General features: G+C 34.7%; 1 protein-coding gene across 3 annotated transcripts in view; it reads right to left on the reverse strand.

The window, feature by feature from the left end:
- Window positions 1–19,669, reverse strand: part of NELL2 (neural EGFL like 2) — a 313,252-nt gene that overhangs the window by 221,893 nt on the left and 71,690 nt on the right. For all 3 annotated transcript variants that reach the window (XM_033118178.1, XM_033118180.1, XM_033118179.1), the window contains exons 5-10: window positions 12,612–12,785; window positions 12,426–12,522; window positions 10,013–10,085; window positions 9,761–9,843; window positions 8,750–8,878; window positions 7,167–7,269 (exon numbers count right to left, since the gene is read on the reverse strand). In XM_033118178.1, the coding sequence (XP_032974069.1) occupies window positions 7,167–7,269; window positions 8,750–8,878; window positions 9,761–9,843; window positions 10,013–10,085; window positions 12,426–12,522; window positions 12,612–12,785 (659 nt within the window). The remainder of the gene's footprint in view (window positions 1–7,166; window positions 7,270–8,749; window positions 8,879–9,760; window positions 9,844–10,012; window positions 10,086–12,425; window positions 12,523–12,611; window positions 12,786–19,669) is intronic.

Below are 19,669 nucleotides of genomic sequence, written 5' to 3' on the forward strand. Positions count from 1 at the left end.
GCCCTTCTGATGCCCTTTTCATAGACTTAGTAAAACCAAGCGAAAAGTTGTTGTCAGGTTTCCCTCAGTGCAACCATCCAGCACTCCTCGCTAAAGGGGAAAAACCCAGGACCAGATTTTTATAATTTGGCAAGAGCTGACTCAACAATTCCACTGTTAGCAATTTACCCTGTAGATAAAGCCATATAAAAATGCACCAAAATCATGTATTAACGACACCCTGAAATGTTTTTTCATAAGAAAAATAACAAGTTAGAAACAACCAAAATATCCCTTGAGAAGGAAGAACATTATAATAAACTAGACTTCAGAATAATATGCAGCAATTTTTAAAAGTCAGTTGATATAGAAACATCTCCAAAATTAAAGTCCAGGAAAATATATGATATCATTTACCATATATAAAAAGCCTACACATGTGTATGTGAGTGGATGCATTAAAAATAATCTGGAATGGCACAGGAATAGAAGTTTGGGGAGAGAGAAGAAGGGAGATTTTAATATTTTATTTTACATCTTTTTGGATTGCTTGAGTATTTACAGTATGCATGCATTATGTTCAGTAAAAATGTAAAAAATGCTATCCTAGGATATGGAAGAAAAAGTGACAGCACCAAGCAATTTACACTACTCAGGACTGTGGAGTAGAGGACACAGTAGCTAAATCATTGTGACAGTGTCATCATCCTGTGACTCTGACCTGCCTTTTCCTGGCATCGCACCTCTGCTACAAGCTGAATAATTAACAGTAGATTTATATTTTTTGAAAGATTATTAAAATGTATCATGTGGCATCTCATATAGTCATTAATCTGAAGACTATATTGTTAATTATTCTTGCTTATTAATATATTGCCAGTTCAGTATTTTTTCCACTGATCTGACATTTATCAGTTTTTATGATGTGTAAAACAAATAGCATTATGCCAAATACTCTTTTGAAAAATAAAAAATAAAAAATCACCCAAAATTAATGACAGTGTTTGGGAAACCTACAGGATTATCCCAATGAAATCTTTAATAAAACTTAGCTATTTGTCTTTAGTGAAAATATTCCCTATCATAAGCTCAATTATCTTTACTATGTAATGAGCAAGTAGACATTTTCCTGCCCATTTATTCACACAGACCTATAGAAACAGAAAAGTGTCCTAATTCTATTATTTACCCAATATTATTTTAAATATTAAATTAGAGTTATTTTACTGAGAAAAGACTGAATCTAGACCAAGGCCATACACATGATTTATAGAGCACCATTTAGCTCTCAGCTCATTCATCTGTTTGCTATGACATAATATTTTTAAATAACTACAGACTTTCAAGAAACTTTCTAAAAATATTGCATCTGATAGTAAAACAACACGCTTTCGTTTTGATTGCTGTTTCTACCTTTTTCATTACTGCATAGATCCCCTCAGTTTGTACCAGCATTCTCGTCATGTAGCCCCTTGTGTCTCTATAATGCCAACTAATTTATAATTGTGTTCATGTGTGAAAATCTCCAGAGTAGGCTGCATATTCCCCCTGCTTCCAGCATCACCATAGAGACAGCTAAATGTATTGATTATGTCGCTCTAAAATTATTTCCGTTTTAAATGTAGCCTACATAAATTAAATAAGTTATGTTTTTTCCTTATTTTAAGAACAAAGAGATTCTTGGTGAATTATATCCCACTGATTTTTCTTCCTCATCCCTATATTCACACATACAAATGTCTCTGATTCAGTAAAACTATATTGTCATACCTTTTTAAAAAAAATCCCCAAATTATTTAACTGGCAGTCATTTAATCCCTATCCCTACTTTGCTTGCATATTAAATGACAGAAGTAGAATCATATATATCCACACACTAATATGAAAATGAAAGAATCAAGTCCCCCAAACTACCATTTCCTGCCCCAAATAAGAGCAATGCTCTTTGGAAAAGTGTACATATAAAAAACATCTACTCTTATTTTCTATTATTTAAAATTAATGAAAGTGGCCCATAAACATATGAAAAAGTGTTCATGTTCACTTGTCATCAGGGAAATGTAAATTTAAACTACAATACAGTATATCATGTACCAACATTATTTATCATAAGGTCTAAAATCTAAAAGCCCAACAATGCTAAGTGTGGGTGAGGCTGTGGAGCAACTGGAATGTTCATACATTGTTGGTAGGAGGGCAAACTGGTATAACCACTTTAGAAAACTGTTTGGAAACACAATTTTACCAAAGTGAAAGACAGTTTTGCCATAAAATAAAAGTTTTACCCTATGACCAAACAATTCCAAGGTGTATGCCCATCAGGCACACATAACACCAAAAGAAACATGTGAAGAATATTTACAGAAGGATTATTTATATAACCCAAAACTGGAGAGCACCCAACTGCCCTTTGACAATAGGTTGGACTACGGTACATTAACACCAATAGAATATATACGGCAATAAGTATGAAAGATCGACGTCTGCATGCAAGGACAAATTTCACAAACATGATTTTGAATGAAAGAAGCCAGACAAAAAAGAATAGATAAAACATGATAAATTGGTTCTTAGTATCAACCTTGGTTAAGACCTACCCAAAATATTGAGAAAGAGAATGGCCTTGAGGAGAGCAGTACCAACTACCAGAACACAATTTGGAAAAAAACAAAAAAATACCTCGCATTATATGCTAACTGTTTAATCTTAGAAAAGCCATTTAACCTCCCTGACCCCCTCCACTACTCCTCTGTAAAATGGGGATGATAAAACCTTCCTCCCCAAAAGCAAATGGCTATTCTGAAGATCTCTGAGGTCCTGTGTAGCTTTAAGATCTATGACCCAATAAGATAGTTTCACTACTTTGTATTTTGATCAATAAAAACATGAATGATTCTTTTAATAAAAACAACAATAGCTAAAATTGTTGTAAGCACTTCACATGAATTACTCATTCAGTCCTCACACCAACCTTATATTAATAGATATAATTGCTCTCTCCACTGTATAGATGAGGAAACTGAGACTCTGAGAGGTTAAGAAATTTGACCAAAGTCATACAGCTAAGTGATAGAGCCAGAATTCAAACCCAGAAAAATCAAACTCTATAACCGACATACTTAAATACTCAATATGCAAAGACATTATAGTAACTCCATTTTATCTAAACTGACAGAGCTTTTTAAATTAAATTTAATACAATCTGATTTTTAATCAGGGCATAGAATATTAAAATGTAATCTATATTATGTATTTAAACTCTGATTTTGCTCAATCAAAAGTTATGATTTTAATATGTTCATGTAATTCTGGCCTCTTTGAGAAAACAACAATTAAAATAGCTATTGCTACGAGGCAAGCACCAGCCAATTTGGATAGTCACATTCACATTTTCTGTATTTGATGTCTCTCTAAAAATACATGTAAAAATCTACCTTTCTTGGTTTTTTTTTTGTTTGTTTTGTTTTTAAACAAAGCTCATCTATAAAAGATATCAAAGCATTAGTTCAGATTTGCTTCAGATTCCCTATTTTCATAAATCACCTTTTCTGTAAAGCAGAGCTCTGTTTTGAAACTTGATTCTACAATCCACTGAAACAAAGTAAATGAATGCACTGTTTTTTTCCTAATTTCAGTGACTTTCCATAACTTTCTATTTCCTGGAACTTTAGACAATTATTTTCTGATAATCCTTCCCTTTTCTTTTTAACCTGGGTTGAGATTTTATGTACTTTAACTAGTTTGACCTCAGCATATTGCAGAGTTAAAGTCACTGAAAATCTCTATACTTCACATTTTCTAGAGCTATCTTTGATTTGTGTCAGTCGATCTTGCTGTTGGCTAGTTGAGAGCCTGTGACTGGGATGAAGGATGTGATGATGGTGGCTGAAAGGGGAGAAGAGAAAGGGACAAAGGCAAACTCTGCTTACTTTGCAATTTGACCTAGACTTAACCAGGACTCCAAATGGCTTTGTACCAGTGGATAAAAGTGGATCGCTTAGATTAATTGTAGTGGATGGTTTCCAAGAAGGAAATGAGCTCTCAAAGCACAGCACTTTTAAGTGGAAGTTCTCTGGGACTTCTAACTAACTGCATATTCTTGGACGAAGCACGTAATCACTCACTGGGAAGATGGAGGCAATGCCTACCTTACAGAATTGTTCTAAAGATCACATGAGGTACAAAGTATGTGCCTTCTAACCTGTGGGACTTATAAGAAAGACTTCATGTGAGTTGTGATTATTATTACCTTAACGATTTGGCATTGACATTCCTGCCTTTGGATTTTACCTTGTCTCTGTTCAACCCCACCACAGTAGCTCAGCAGAAAGGGCAGGAAAGGTTAAGCCCGTTGTCCCAACGCTTTGCTTATGTAGGTTCAAATAAAGAAAAGTGACAGGCTTGGTTCTCTCTGACTTCTTTCCCAGAACAACAACTTTCTTGCTATTCAGCAGTTATTTATATGTGGATAAAGAGCTGGAGCTGAAGTTACAGAAGGAAAATACAAAGCAGACTGCAAAATAGGGCTGCTCAGAGTTGCACAGACAACTCTGATGAAGCAAGACTGAAAGCATTAAATAAAGAACACCAAAAAAAATGACTGGCACACGTACTTGCTTTGTTCGTTTTAGTCTTGGCAGAGTAATGTTGAGCAGTCAGGTTATGTGTTTTAGCTTCCAACCGCTTTTAGAAACAGTAAGTGATTAATCTCTCTAAAGTGTTCTCACTGAAGAATATATTTTGTTAATTTTATGTCACTAAAAAGCCTCTGTGCAAAGGAGGTTTAATGACAGGCTGAGTGCAAGGCATGAGAGAAAGGCTAATGTTTGTGTTTTAAAAAGTAAAAGCCATTGAACTTAACTTATACTCCACTGAAATTGAATGCTCATAAATTATAACAATGGTAATACTGGGGAAATTAACAGAGGACAAAAAGACTGTTTCCTTCCCCTCGTATGTAACAGTGAGTTACAGACACACGTGTCTATTGCTTCTCTCACTTTTGGCATATTCAAAAATTTGAACAATCTAAACAAGTCAGTTAATGATTACTAAATTTATTTTAAATGTTGTTTATCACTTATAAAATTAGGTTTTGCAAAACTTTTAAAAACTACATTTCCCGAAATATTTTTACTGACTGATTTTAAAATTGTGCATGTGGAGACGTGTTCCCAAATAATCTCTCAGAAAATTTACCATATAAACTAAATATTTACTTCCTTTAGGGGGAAAGAAAATTCTGTGGGCGTTTACTACAAATATCTTGCTAGCTCTTATAAAATGCTGAATTCATCAGAACAGGAAGGTCAAATGCTCAAAATACAAACAAACATAGGCACAAGTCCTCTCTACATCACTGAATATGGCTCGAAAGACAAAGTCATTTTGTCTATTATTTTTAACCATGTAAAATGAAAGACTCAGTAAATTATTTTGGACTTTCTTCAGTGATATTGTGGTCTCCTCACTGATTCCTTACTTGCAGCTTTCACTAATTTATATATGAGGCAAACACAGTCAATATTCTATCATTAACACCAAAGTATGCCAGAAGCACTTTGCATTAATGAATCTCAGTATATTTCACCATTTCAGTAAGTCTAAGTGCACGTTGTTGGGAAGATTTCAAGTATAGTCTAATTAAGTAGGCAGCTTACTGATGGTAACAGAAACAAATGGTAAAATCAGAATTGAAATTCAGTACTTCTCACTAATTAATCTATCATAATGATCCAATATTCCAATCAGCCAGTCTCTAATAAAATCCACATCACTTAATGCAAATCTATTATATTCACAAATAGCAATATATAAGTATTAGTGGGAAGAAGGATAAAAGAAGTTAAAACAAAAAGTATGATCCCTGCTCTTGTCATTGTATGACTATGAAGTCCTATAAGAGGGCCCTCCTCCCTCCTACCACCAGCTATCTGCAAAGAAAACTACAGAACATCACCACAAACTTTTACTTATTAAGACAAGTTCAAGGAAAGACTCAGAGATTACTCCCCACCAAGAAAATTAGCTAGTGACATGTATAAGAACAATTACATTCAATCCTTCCTGGTTCAGCAGACTCTACTGGATGAGGCTAATACTCTCATGCAATGGTTTGGCATCAATGTAAAGCCTAATAAAATTAAATATAAATGAGCTCCTGAGGGAATCAAATCAATGAACTACAAAACAACTTCCTGATTTTTCACTGATACTTGTCACTCTCAACAGCATATTGCACACTAGGTAGGCAACAGTAAGGTATGGCAATGTCCATGGTAACATAGCAGGGTAAATGTACCTTAGCAAAAGCAGCCATTCCTTCTCTCCCCCTCCTGCTCCCTCGCCCTTTCCTCCCTTCCCTTTTCTCTCTGTCGTGTGTGTGTGTGTGTGTGTGTGTCTGTGTGTGTGTGATTACATTGCACATACATAGCCCTATATATTCTATAAACAAACTTTATAACAATTCAGTTTTCATATATGTTACTATTCATTTGTAAAAAAAGAAAAATAGCTGAATTTTAAATGCACATTTTAACAAGGATTTAAGGGCAGTCTCTTAAAGTATAACAGATGCAATGTTTTCTAGTATTGAATGAATGCTATAGAAGCCATTTCGGGATAGCTACGAATTCAAAGAACATTTCCTGACATCAGAAGTGAACTGCATGGCTGCTAAAAGGCAGGATAGCTTCCTCACTCAGTGGTGTGAGCCTCTTCTTATGAATAAAAGGCCATGGCCTTACCGACACTGGACGATCCTATAATAATGTGGACTTCTGTGCTTTGGGCTAATAGAGCTGGTGGGCGCATCATCTGTTGTTGAAGGTAACTAGTATCATGGATTTCTTGGGTTATCATAGCTGAGAATAGACCGTTCTTTACCTATTTGGAAGGTATTTATGTCTAGTTTAATGAAAGAAGTGCCTTACACTAAGTTTCTTATATATCTTTCTGTTATTATACAGAATAGATTCCTCCAAGAAAAAAATTTCTGCTAGAATAAAATGGAACATTTTTAAACGGAAAAGAACTGATCAACCAAAATAGACAAGATATTCTTCCTATTTCCATCATTTCTAGAAGCTATTTAGCTTGCCCAGATTAAACCAATGATGTGTGAATATTTATTAACATAAAGCTTTATTTTTGCCAAAGAAAGTATTCATCATAAAAGTTATGCTCACGTTTGCATTCTTTACAGCACTTGCCATCCACGTATGCAAGAGCTGACTTCAGTGGGCAGTCAGGTGTCGGGCAGATCAGAGTTTCACACTGGATGGTTCCATTCTGAGAAGAAAACAATATTTAAAGAATTTTCACTTTGTGGTTTAGTAGTCTTCAAGTATTTTTCAATTTGTTTCTTAAATTTCAAACTCTTCACATAAATTGTCATAAATACCACTATTATCTTCGTTTATTATACAGTAAAACCCAAAATAAAGAGACCCACAGCAATACAAATTGGGTCATAACACAGTTGGTGATTGGCTCCCATCTTCTGTCCAGCAAGTAATGCTAACTGAGCCAGAGTCTCACCTTGTGTAGAGAGGTGGATGAAGACATGAGTAGAGGGAAAGCACACACTGACAGGGAACTAGCAGGCTAAGGGTAAGCCCAGGGGACTCATGTCTCCCCAGATTATCACAAAATGAGCATCAACAAACCAGGAGATTTCTGGAATAGCTGCAGTCTCGGGACTCAGAATCTTCCCATGGATATTTAAGAGGGGAGGAGATACCACCACGAGGTGGTGCTTACAATCACAAGAAGCACCAAGCTGCAGACAGGAAGGCAAAGAATTTGATTCCTTGGTGTCATCCAGAATTCCCAGGTTACCAGCTGCTTTTCTAGTCATTTGATTGACCTCACTATACCATATCTCGTATTTTACTCAGTTGGATTTTTGACCCCCAGGTAACACGTTGGGAAGGCTTTACTGTATTTGTAAAGTGCTATAATTTTGGGAAGAACATAAATGTTCCTAAATAGAAATAATATAATGCATGCACACACGTGTTATTTCAGAGCTACCTGGACTTTTTTACATTCATGATGTTTTGCTTTTGTATAGTCTTGAAGAACTAGGGAAATTTTTTTAAACTAATTTACATAGACTTCTAATTTCTTTCCAGTCTACCAGTTTTAACAGATGAATTCGTGTGGAATTTAAAAGTTTAAAACCAAACCAGTTGTGAAAATTTCTTTGAAATTGAACATATGTTTCTGAAGTAATAATGAACTAAATATTCTACTTTATTAGTGAGCAATTAGAAAAATCATATTTATTGAAACTCTGGAATTTGTATTCTACCAGTAAACTTTTAAAGATTGTCTTATTTATTTAGACTCTATTATTTGTTTATATTGGACCAATCTGGTCACAATATTTTATGCTGAATTTAACTTAGTTTTATTAAAATATATTAAACACATGGGGGAAAACCCCTGGAAATGTTAAGGATAACAGGAGAGAATACTTTGAGTATCACCTTACTAACCCAATTTTAATCACTAACTTCATGTGTGTACCATTAAATTAAATTTTATGGCATTCCTAAACCACTATCATCTTTATAAGCTACAGTGTCTTTAATAAAGTAACACACAGTTCTTTAGATTTGACCAGGTTTGCTGGCGCTTAAGTGTTGTGTCATGAGGAAATGGGTCTTCAGATTTTCATGATTACATTATTTTAATCAATTTTTAAAGATGCGGGGGTGGAGCGACATCTGAGTTCCCTTAGTCTGAACTCCAGGGAAAGCCATACCAGGCATGTGCAGTTCTTACAGCCGTCTGTCCAGGACTCAAATTCTCGGTAGGTGGTACCCTTCATGGTGCATGTCCTTTCACAATAGCACTGATCCAATCTATTCATTCGCTGTTCAGCTCTAGACAGCTGTGGCACAAAGGAAGGAGTTCATATTGTTCATCATTGCAGCAACACAGAAATGCAAAATACTCCAGTAGGAGTCTGATTTTTTTAGTGTATAGCAGTAATAATGGCTGTACCCATCAAATACTTGTTATAAATATATTTAAGCCTTTAATTCAAAAGAAAGGATTTTTCCCCTCTTCTTTTTGTAAATTTGCTCCCTACCTTTGGAAAGAAAAGCAAAATTTATAATATATAAATAAAGGGTAAGTCAAAATAGAATCATCCACAATACAGAGAAGCACTTTCCATTTTTAAAAATGTTTAACTTCACAAATATGTTTACTCAAGTGCAAACATAAATTTTAGAATTTATATTTGGCAGAAACAAATTATCCATGTACGACATAATTTTCAGGTTATCAGTAACTACTATGCAAAATGACAACAGTCTGATGAAATTGTGGGTAAACTTGATACATGCTTAAGACAGTGAATTATCCTACAACTCTATCATAGTGGTAGAAAGCATTTGTGGGACCATTTCCTTGAAATAATCCTAGTGTCCATATTCTTTACAATATCTTGTTGTCTCCTTCCTTATAAAGAAAAACTCAATAAAATAAATATTAAATAAATCTTGTTACAGTAAGCAATGTAAAAACCAGCTAATCTGTCTCACTCTTGATTTACTGAATCATTTGTTATACAGATGGCCAGGGTTTGAATATTTATAAGCCCTTTCCTTGATCAGGGATTTAGATTTAGACTTAGATTTAGATTTTGCCCTAGCAAAGAGTACAGAATAAGAAAAGTCTCAAAGGTGAACATCTGTGGTTATAAAAGGAATTGTAAGGAACCTCAAAGATTTCTGAGCTCCCCACACTGTATTTCTAAGTAGCTTACCTTGGCTGATGTTTTGGCTAAAATGTCCTGCAGCTCCATAATTTTCTGCACAAGTCCATGGAAGTCATTACAAGTTGGACAGGCTGAAATTACAAACACTACATTTGTCAAGTTGTATTTATAAGCAGTTTAATCTGATTAAGTCTATGCTACAACTCATATATAGGAACTCCAATTTCAAACTGACATTCTGGACAAAATTAAGCAAGAAGGACACTTTTCATCATATAGTGCAAAAAGTAATGGACTTACTGCGATTAAGATCTGGACACTGAGCAATAAATCCTTGGGGCATGACAAGTAATTGCACATCTTGCATTATACCCTATGTGTGAAAAGTTAAAATCAAAAAGAAAACATTACTTTCATCTATCCAAGTCATGTTCAACAGTCAAGTTCATGAAGGAAAACATTCCAGGATAGACTTACCAAAATCCCTGAGTAAAATCTTTTTGAATACACTGTTCTGACTTCAAAACAAAGGGTAAGAAATACATCAGGCATAACAGATGGTTACCCATGTACTCTCTTATTGATAATATTTTTAAAGCCTTAAGATTAAGATTAAATGTCAAGATATAATTAAGAGGCAATAGTTATGTTGTTTTGAGAAGTTATTTTTAGTTAGCCAATGAAGTAGAACTTGAAAATGACCTTTAAAAATCAACCTGAAAATCACTTCTGGTTTTAGCAACAGTGAAACTGATACCAATGTTAAACGAATTGCAATCATCAAAAAAAAAAAAAAGAATAGAAAAACTGAGTCATGAAAGCAATGCTCACATTTCTCACTTTTCAGTTGAATCTTTTAAAGCTAATTACTCCACTCAAAAAGGACAATAAATTTATTTAACAGCTGCCCAAGACTTAGTGACGAGTCCTTAGGAGTACAGAAAGTTTAGGATTAAATTTTTTAAAATGCCACCTGGAAATAATCCATTTTACAGAGAGGGTCATATCATATCACATGTTTATAGGCAAAATTTACATGCATCCTTAGTCATGAAGGTATAATTAGCTTCCAGCTTATGAGGCTCTTAAAGCAAAGGCCAAATGATAGCTCAGAAATGACCTCATCAGACACACTCCAGCTGTTCCTTTCATCCACCACTCTTCTCTCTTCCTTCATCAACTTTATATATTTTCTTTAATTAATATATCACGTTATACCTTTGAAAAATGCAAACAGAATGTCTGATGACCAGGGTGACAGCTTCAATATATTATCATGACAATTTTGAATGTACCTACACAGAGTTACCAAATGTTGGCCTATACATGTCCTACATGTTTAAACTGATTAATAGTGTCAATGTAAATGATAAATATCTTAGTATACTGAGTGGTAATTGCTGGATCTGCTGTTTGTTTGGGTTTAGATTAAGGAGGCAACTTGGATACATACTCCTATCACTTGGAAACAGCAATGTAAAAACGAGGTCACCATGTACAGTTATGTACATCTTGTGTACTACACAACTCCAGTGAGCAGCATTCACAGCCTACAATACAAAGTATGATCCCTAGAGGACTACACATAATTCATGTATGAAAAGGATTCTGAAGCCACATCTAGGCTCTAAGGGAAAGCCTGTCATAATTGAATAGACAAGAAACTTGGCACCCACAGCACAAATGTGCCATCCCTTACATGGGAAAAGAGCATTGATTTTCCAGGATTTGCAATAATCAGATCAATTCCCCATGACTAGCTTTGGAGAAGGTACTTAACCTCTAGGAGCAGGTTTATACATATGTAAAATAGGAAGAAAAGACCCCACACCAGGGCCAGCAAGACTAGATTTAGATGGAATAACATACTAAAAGCACTTGGCTTGTAGATAACAGATAATGTTTAAGTAAATTTTAAATACCCCTTTCCAGGATTATAAACCTTGCTTAGAACACACTTTTAAAGTTACCAGTATCTACTCTACCTAAAAATCCATGTGTTGAACACATCACCTATAATTCTTTTATTTAACAATCATTTGCCAAGTCACTATTGTATTACTGGTACTGTCAGAGTCACTGGGGTAAAAATGATTATATTTATGGGCTTGGAGTCAAGTGATTTTCTGGACTTTATTTCTTTATCTTTCAAATACAGAAAGTTAAGTGGGCTGTCTTTTATATCCCCTACAATGATGAAATTCTACAAACTACAGTTTGTAGTATCTAAGTAGACACTAAAGAAGAAGATATAAATTATGACTGCTTTTTTAGTTTTGATAGATTTGTGCACATATATGTATTCCTTTCTCTAGAGTACAAGGAGACCATGAATAATGAATATTCTTTCAATCCCTTATTGTTAACAACCCTGTGAAAGTATCATCAAAGTTTATATTGCAGTAGTGGAGAGTTTATTTGTATACTAACATTTTAGACTTTTATTACTTTGAATGCCAAATTTCAAGAATGATATATTAGCTGCCCTGACTGCAGCCTTGTGACCATCTCTGTAATGTCTAAAGATCAAAGTCATTAGGGAAAAAAGAGAAAGTGTTGGCCAGCTAAATAAAACACCAATGTACAAAAACAAAATAGAGAAAACTACACAAATCATTTTGTTTTACACCATAAAAAGCAAAATGTACTTTTCTAAACTCATTAGAAAGCATTTGTATTTACACGTTGCACTCAGACTTTAGCCAAAAGATACCTTAAAGTATCCGTGTGCATTATTTCTCTGTCCCAGCCAAAATGTTGTGCCCAGAGGCAAGTCTGTGGAGGGCTTTTCCACCACTCTTTCATATATTCTGCAAAAAAGAAATACCAGCTAAGTAATGTGAGTTCACAGTCATTTCTTAGAATCTTTCATTTCCTGAACTGAGAACACTTCACTTACTTATTGCAGTCAATGTGTAAAATCAAATGGGAGGCACTGATGGCTAAGGAGAGCTTGTGCCACTTGTCATCAGCCAAAATATAAGGAAACACTTCCGTGTGAGGGCGGTGACTGCCTGAGCGGTAATGCAGTCTGACTTCATTCCGGTGGCCACTGCTTTCTAGTTCCAGGTACCTGCACAGAGAAGAAGAGTCATATGGAACCCGTGGAAAATAAAGTTCAGAAATGACTGATGTGACCTCTGTCTCCAGAACAATGAGTAGATATGCTTTTCCTATTTCTCCCACTAAGTATGACTAGACTTTATATTATAAAACAAACATAAGAAAAGTCTGAAAGATGAAGGGAAAAAGAAAGAAAAACCAGCAAGGGACCTCAGGACTCAAGGAACAACACAGGGGTGAGTCTCCTGAGTTTTCTTTTCACCTCATATATCCAGACTTGGAGCTGAAGAGCCAGCAACCTGGAGAATTAATAAATGCAGACCAAAAAAAAAAAAAAAAAAAAAAGCCCCAACAAAAGCCTGCTTTTTCTAGCCAAAGTACCAACAAAGGGGAAGACTAGCAAGACAAAAAGTTTCAGAGAATAACCATTCTATTTCAGTCAAACACCACAGGGTGGAAAAAAAACTGTGCCAGCAAAGGCTAAGTGGGGAGACTAGATTTCTATCCTCTTTAGGCAGAAATCCAACACCTCCACTAGGGTGGTAACAGGGAAGGAGAAGTAGAGAGACAATACTTTTACTCCTGCTAGCCAGTAATAAGGCCTCATGACACCAGTGGAGACCACATGAGGAGGAGCTTGGTCTTCCATCCTTATCTGACAACAAACAACACACACTGGGATGCTATCAGAGGAAGCTTAGTGGAGAGTAAGACTTTCACCACCACGAAGCAGTAATGAGACCATCCCTACCACTGTGTCAGTAAAGACTATGTGAGGACATGGAACTTTCACTCCCACCCAGAAATAATAAAAACTCCCCTTTAATTGTCAGCAGGGGGCCGACTGGGGATCCTGGACTTCTACCTCCATCTGGAAATAACAAGAAGTCACCCTCCCCACTCCTGCCAGAGAAGTATCAGAGAAAACTAGATAAAACAGGGAGTTTAAATAAGATTCAAGTCTCTTAACATGACATAAACATCCAGGTTTAAATCAAAAATCATACGCCATACCAAGAACCAAAAAGACCTTGAATTTAATGAAAAAAGGTAATCAAAAGATATCAACACCAGATGACAGGATGTTAGAATTACCTAATAAAAATTTAAAGAAGCATTGATTAAAAACAAGCAATTACAAACATATTTGAACACACTTGAAACAAATAAAAAAACAGGAAGCTTTAGTAAAGAAATTGAAGAACCAAATGAAGTTTTAGAACTGAAAAATACAATAACAAATAAAAATCTCAAAGGATAGGCTAAACAATAGAATGGATGGGACCAAGAAAAGAATCAGTTAACTGGAAGGTAAAACAAAAATTACCCAACCTTAGCAATAAAAAAAAATAGACTAAAAAAAATGAATAAAATCTCAGAGACCTGTGATATTATAATAAAATATCTAAATTTGTATAATTAGACTCCATGAAAGAGCAGAAAGGGTGAGCTAAAAAAGTACTTGAAGAAATAATGGCTGAAAACTTCCTAAATTTGTCGAGAGACATAAACTCACAGATTCAATAATCTAAGAAAACACCAAACAAGATAAACTTTAAAAAATACTCATCATAATTAAAATTCTAAAGGAAAAAAAGATTGAATGCAGCCAGAAAAAAATTCAACACATTATGTATAAGGAAAAACAATTAGAATCGTAGTGGACTTCTCAGTGAAAACAATGGAAGTTGGAAGGCAGTGGCACAATATTTTTCAGGTAATGAAAGAAAAATACGTCATCCAAGAATCCTATACCCAGCAAAAATATTCTCAGAAATGAAAAAGAAATCAAGACATTCTCAAATGAAGAAAAACTAAAATAATTTCAATCAAGTTTTAAACTTAGATATGTTATGTTTAGGTACCTAATAAACACTCAAGAGGACATGTAGAAAGGAAGCTAAATCTTAGGTGGAGTCTTAGGTGGAAACAGGTCCATAATAAAGATAGGAATTTGGGAGTCAAAGGCATAGAGAGTGTATTGAAAGCCATAACGGCATAGGGATTACCTAGGGAATTATTCTAGAAGAAAGGACACTTTAACATCTTGAGAAGGAACCAGCGAAGGAAACCAATAAGTATGGCTGATGACATTAGAGGAGAAAAAAGTCAGAGTGGTATCCCAAAAGCCTAGCGATAAAGAAGATGTCTCAAGGGAAAGGGAGTTATGAACTGTATCAACTGTTGCTAATAGGTCAAGTAAGATAAAGATTTAACCACTGGATTTAGCAAAATGGAGGTATCTAGTGACCCCAATGCTATTTCAGAAAACTTTATAGAAAATAAAGTCTTGAAATAGGCTCAAGAGAGACTGGGCAGAAAGAAATGAGATAACAAGTACAGACACTTTGGGAGAAATGGGAAGGTAGCTGCTGAAAGACACATAGTGAAGGTAGTTTTTTCTTTATTTTAATTGGTAAAAACATGTATTTGTATGCTGCTGGGAATAACCTGTAGAAGGAAATTAACCATAATTGAAAGAGAGGAGAAATTTGAATAAAACAGAAACCAGAGGTAAAATAGATTAACTACCTTTTAACTACATAAAATTTAAAAATTTCTCAACAGAAAAAAAGGCTATAAATAAAATTAAACAACAAATGACATTGTGCAAGATTAAACATATGATAAATCAGAAGTTAATGTCCACAATACATGAAGAACATCTACAAATCAATAAGAAAAAGGAACATAATGGATTCACCAATCAGGTTAGAAAAATTCTACTTTAAGATTAAAAAATTAAGTAGTCAAGAATATAAATCATGTTTAGAACTTATTAAGAATAAAATGCCAACTTGTTAATTTTTTGCTCTAGAAACCACCGAGAGAATTCTTTCTGTATTATTTGATAACAAATATTATTTAATCAATTCAACTAGTGAATTCTATAATAGAGGTTTTTGCGTTGTTTAAAAAAATAACATCAGCAAATACACTGCCCCATTGTTATATAACTGTCAGTTCTTAACACATGGAGGCAAAAATCCTATTATTGCTGTCCTCCTCTAGGTATTATTAGAAATGGCACCTGTATTGAAGACCTGATCTTTTGTTATTAAAGTAGCCTTTAATAACAATGAGGCTGACACTATGCCCAACAAATAAAAACAAACTTCCAGAAGTTAAATATTTGATCAAAAGTTACATTTTCATTAGCATCATTCTCTTACATGAAATACACAATATACAAAAAAAAAAAATTAAGTGAAGAGAAAAATAAATAATGATATGAAACACTTAGAAGTTTGTCTGGTACATGGTTAGTATTCAATAAATATTAGCTCTCATTAAAATAAGGGAAAATTGGTTGAAAGGAGTTGATCCATATCTTCAAAACCAGTCACTACCATGTTTCCCCAAAAATAAGACCTAGCCAGACCAACAGCTCTAATACGTCTTCTGGAGCAAAAATTAATATAAGACCAGGTATTATATTATATTATATTATATTATATTATATTATATTATATTATATTATACCCGGTATTATATTATATTATATTGCATTATATTATATTATATTATATTATATTATATTATATTATATTATATTATATTATACCTGGTCTTATATTAAAATAAGACTGGGTCTTATATAAATTTTTGCTCCAAAAGACGCATTAGAGCTGATGGTCCGGCTAAGTCTTATTTTCAGGGAAACATGGTATTAAGATGTACAAACTGGTATGGAGACATGAAATTAGAGAAAAATATGACTATTACATAATTATAATTTTAAAACTATCTGTAATGAACATCGTGTCTATTTTAATGAATCATTTTTCTAGTAATAGTTATATCCGTTTCCCCAACTCTACTGTCCCCCACTGGGTGCCGTGTCAGTGGGAGGTGGGCCTTGCTACCCTCCCCCCATTCCCTCAAGGCCCAACAGAACAGAGAGGTTAAACAGTCACCCCATAAAGCCTGAGCATTCACACCCCAGTACCCCTCTAAGCAGTGGTAAGCCATTTCACCTCTCTGTGCCTCATCTGGTTATTCGACTATAAAATGGGGATATGAGTTATACTGGTCTCAAAGGACTTCTGTGAGGAGTTGAGAGTTAATTTAAGACAGTACTCAGAACATTGCGACTGCCACATACAAAACACTCAGTAAAGATAGCACATTAGCTGTCTTTCTCATTTTAAAAAACAAAGAGGTCAAATTCTCCCTCTTCCTTCCCATGGCACAGCCAGGGGCAGGTCCATGACACAGCCTAGCAATCAGACACACTTTCGGAGACTCCGAATCTTGATGGAGCATAGCAAGGAAGGGAGGGAAGAGGAACCTGCATTGTGCTGGGTGCTACAGCATCCCAGACACTTATGCTAAGGTTACTTTTCATCCCGCTTCCTGTTTGCTGGTCCAACAGGATAGGATGCCTTTGGTTATTGCCTCTTCCAAATTCTGGTGCTCCAGGCTCCCATCAGTTCTGTAACCTGCCCTTCCATCCACTACCTCCAGTTACTTTACAACCAAGAACCCTAACTGATACATCACCATTGAGACATAGGGAAAATACGTTATTGGAATAAAACATATCAACATTTTTAAAAGCGATTGAATGATAGAACTATGATTTTTAACCTTTCTTTATTGTTCTTTATTAGGTTGGTGCAAAAGTAATTACAATTTAAAAGGTTAAAAATAATTGCAAAAACCGCAATTACATTCGCACCAATCTAATATTTTCCTTTTTATTGTTAATGAACATTTACTACCTTAATTTAAAAATCACACTTTAGATCCCAAGAAGATAATTTGTCACACTTAAACATATCATGTCTTCTGGATTTATTCATAATTTTGAGAGGTAATTAAAATCAGAAATAAAACTCACCCTTTGTAATAATTTATGGCCTTGTTACTTAAACGTCTTTTGCATTGGCAGTAATATAAACTAACTTAAAATTAGCCTTCAGAGAAGTAGGCAACAGTGGCAGGACATCATTCATTTTAACAACCTCCTTTATAACTCAGGATCAAAGGATAAAAATAAGGTCACGTCTTAAAGACAAAAAGATTGCATACAACATGAAATAATTATTTTTCTGCTGCCTTAAATTAAACCTAAGTAGAAAAAAGATCAGCTCATTTCAGTATATTAAGCTACAAGTCAAATGTAAATTAGTCACCTGAAGAAAAGCCATATGCACTTCTAGTGCCAAATATATTAGTGTAGTTCATGGATGACACAATTGCAAAGGAATTGCATCCACGGGCTTTGAACTTGAAAACCCAGCACAGCCTCTCACTACTAGCTATGACCCGACCTCTCATTGCGTTGGTTTCCTCCTCTGTAAATGAGAACTTAAAGTGATAATCCATACAAAGCAGGGTGTCTGAAACATAATAAGAACTCAATAAATGGTAACTATTTGTATTATTTGTCAATAATCCCAGTCAGGCATCATTTATGAAGTCCAGCTTCTTAGCAGCGATTCTGTGAATACCAAGCGATTTGAATACATTTTTAAGTGAAAGAATGTATTTTAAGTGAAAGAAGCTGACAACATTAGTATTATGAGGGCTCTAGCATAGCCAATGAAAAGTGAAGTCCAGTGCTGTGGCCAAAATTACTGTATTAGGTGCATTTGTTCATTTGTTACAGAAAATTGGCTGTTTCACCTTGCCACTTCCAATGATTCCCTCAGATGTTGAGGGAGATGGGAGAGTGGGGACAGTGGGGGTGCCAGAACATATTTTTTGGCATCCCTCATTGGAACTATATTGATTCTGTTTTGCTTAATTTTTTTGCTTGTTTTTAAATGGTATTTTGTCATCATCAAGGCAGTATAATCCAGCATTCTAAGAGGCCTGAGTCTTTATCCTGTCTCCAGTTTACTAACCTGAGGTAAGTTAAAAATCTTCTCCAAGTTTCCTCCCTTATCAAATATGGGTAATAAGAGCTGTAACCTAATATGATCATTTTAATAATTCAATGAATTAAGACACATAAGTGCTTACTTTGCACAGTTTCTGATGCAAAGAGTAAGCACTTCATACACGTTATGATTATGATTTATACTTCCTATGACATATTTATGCATGATATTTAAACATCAGCAAATCTTCAGGGTGAATTTTAACTGAAACAAGCATGCATCTCAAACACAAAGTAATTTAAATGAGAATCTATTCAAATAACAATGGTTGAATGTCTGTGATATTCCCATTCAATTAGTCATCCAGTTTGCTTGAATATATCCAGTGACCAACAATTCATGACTTTCTGAGACCATTTTTAATAAAACAAAGACCTTCCTTATGTTCAAGTATAAATGGAAGAGGGTTTTCTAAATTATGATTTATTCATTCATTTATTAAGCAAATACTTACTATGAGCACTGAGAATATGGCAATGGACAAGGCCAAGTAACACGGAGGCTTAGAGATGCCCAATGATAAACATATTATTAAGTGAAAATTAAGTTTAGCCATTTCAAAACTAATAATAATAATACTATTATAAAAGTCTTGCTGCAAGAAGAGGAATGTAGCTAGATTTGTGAAGATAACAAAGCGTCTTCATTAATAATATAGCTAGGGGCCAAAATTATATCACCAAGGGGAAAGATCAGTAGCAAATGGAATTAATTCATGATTGAAGTTCTGACATACAACATGATCGCTTGAAAAACAATGTTTCCATCTTATCACCCCACACAGCTGAGTTCACAATAAGGTAAGAACAGATATGATAAAGCATTGATAATAAGTGGAGACTCTACAGCACAAGGGTATCCACGAGAGCTAAGGAGTTGAAATAAGTCACTGCATAGAGAGAAGTACCTAGTTAATGCTAGGTCCTCTCATTACCTCAACTCAGTTTTGACCATGAAATTAGAGAAAGACTGGAGAGAAAGGGTTCAAAGAAGTGGCAGACAGGAG

Source organism: Rhinolophus ferrumequinum, chromosome 10 (assembly GCF_004115265.2).
Source record: "Rhinolophus ferrumequinum isolate MPI-CBG mRhiFer1 chromosome 10, mRhiFer1_v1.p, whole genome shotgun sequence".
Classification (NCBI taxonomy): domain Eukaryota; kingdom Metazoa; phylum Chordata; class Mammalia; order Chiroptera; family Rhinolophidae; genus Rhinolophus; species Rhinolophus ferrumequinum.